The sequence below is a fragment of the Echinops telfairi genome, unplaced genomic scaffold, assembly GCF_000313985.2.
Source record: "Echinops telfairi isolate 266 unplaced genomic scaffold, ASM31398v2 ScPeMD7_5592;HRSCAF=6446, whole genome shotgun sequence".
Taxonomy (NCBI): domain Eukaryota; kingdom Metazoa; phylum Chordata; class Mammalia; order Afrosoricida; family Tenrecidae; genus Echinops; species Echinops telfairi.
In genome coordinates, this window is record NW_022109491.1 from 22,679,203 (window position 1) to 22,680,800 (window position 1,598).

The 1,598-nt window shown below is 58.0% G+C and overlaps 1 protein-coding gene across 2 annotated transcripts in view; it reads right to left on the reverse strand.

Moving 5' to 3' along the window:
- The window catches only part of DYNLRB1 (dynein light chain roadblock-type 1), a 17,462-nt gene extending 16,084 nt beyond the window's left edge, over positions 1–1,378 (reverse strand). Inside the window, exon 1 of one of the 2 annotated variants that reach the window (XM_045295590.1) lies at positions 1,301–1,378. In XM_045295590.1, the coding sequence (XP_045151525.1) occupies positions 1,301–1,303 (3 nt within the window). In that variant the 5' untranslated portion in view covers positions 1,304–1,378. Of the gene's footprint in view, positions 1–512; positions 735–1,300 lie in introns of those variants that run through there. The other variant, XM_030887029.2, reaches the window with a different exon arrangement.
- Between the last annotated feature and the right edge of the window lie 220 nt (positions 1,379–1,598).

Genomic DNA, 1,598 nt, shown 5'->3' on the forward strand with positions numbered 1-1,598 from the left:
TGAGTAACTTTTTCTTCTTTCTGAAAAGGGGGCAGTAGGCCAGATAAGTTCAGCAATCTATTGTTTGTTTAGGTGCTCAGAAGTTTCATGAGAACCAGCCACTGAGATCTTGCTGCTTAAAAGGCAAAAGGCAGGGAAGTATACAGTGATCTACACTCTACCTGGTCCCTACCTGAGTCACACACCCTGGAAGAGTTTTCCCCAAGACCACTCAGTAGTAGATCAAGAGAAGAGCTGGGTCCCTACTTGAAGACAGCTCACCTTCTGGTGGAAGGGGACACACACACCTCCAACCCCCCACCCCCAACACACACACACACACCCCACCCCACCCCCAAAAAGATTCAGGCAGGACAAGGGGTTGAGATGCTATCTCGGCTAGTGTGATCAGAACATCTACAGAGGGGCTCTTTCAGCCAAGAACTAAACCTTGAGGAAGGAAAGCAGGGCCCGCAATGGTACATACATCCTTCTAACCCTGCTATCCATCCAGCCGATTCCAATTCACTCACTCTATTAAGGCTTGTTTCCCAGACTGCAAAGCTTTTCGGAGCAGTCAGCCTCATCTTTCCATTCAGCTGAAGACAAACCACAGAAAGCAAAAGCCTTCTGCTGACCGGAGATACCTAATTCTAAGTGGTTGCCTCTCAGTAATAGGTCTGGTTTTCCATTTGCTAAAAAATAAAAAAGCTTGAAATTCTTGAAATGCTTGAACAGGCACACTTCTCAACCCAAAGGTCTTTCACAGTTATCTGCAAGTTGTCAACGTTCCAAACAAAGCAGCTGCAGCAGCCTTGAGGTTTTCCGAGGCGGCCCGCGCCGGTGACTCAGCCCCGTCCCCGCGGCAGCGACGTGCCGTCGGCGAGGCGACTCGTGGGGGCGGGAACGAATCCAGCTCCGTCCACCACTTCCCAGGGAGGGCCCCGGCCGCCCGGACGTGACGTGGGGATAATGGTGGGCTGGGGGAGGCTGAAAGGGATGCACGGTACTCAGCAGGGCCTCACCCACACTGAGCTTCCAGGAGACGTCGTCGTCGTGGCCTGACAGCCCGCCCGAGACGGGCTGCGAGCGCCGAGCGCCTGCTTCCGGTCTAAGGCCGGTGGGATCCGGCGGCTCCGCCTCGGCCTGGAGCCGCGCCGCCAGGGTTCCGCCCTGCGCCCGGCTCCGGCCCGGCCCCGCCCCGCGGCTTGCCCGCTCGGCGTCTGGAGGGCCCGCAGGCCGTGGCCGAGAGCGGGGTGGCTGGACCAACGTGGCCGACTAGCGTCCAGCCCCCAGGTACAAGCTTGAAGAGAACACTCACCATCTCGAAGCGATCCTGCAGCTCCGCGTCGCCAGCACTCGCCCAGGCTCCGGGCCTCTCCGCGCTTGCGCACAGGTCCCTGTCAAGACAGACGGCTCCAACAACCTATCAGAGCCAGCGTGGAGCGGGTGGGCGGGCGCATCTCCACCCGCTCACTCAGGGCTCCCGGGGAACTCGCCCTGCGCTGTCCGAAAGCGAAAAGCAGAGCGGCAGTTTAGCTACGGGAAATTTCCAATCCTGGCTGTGCCGAAAAAGATGCTGGTTCGTGGTCTCAGGCGAGGAATTGAAACACTCTGAG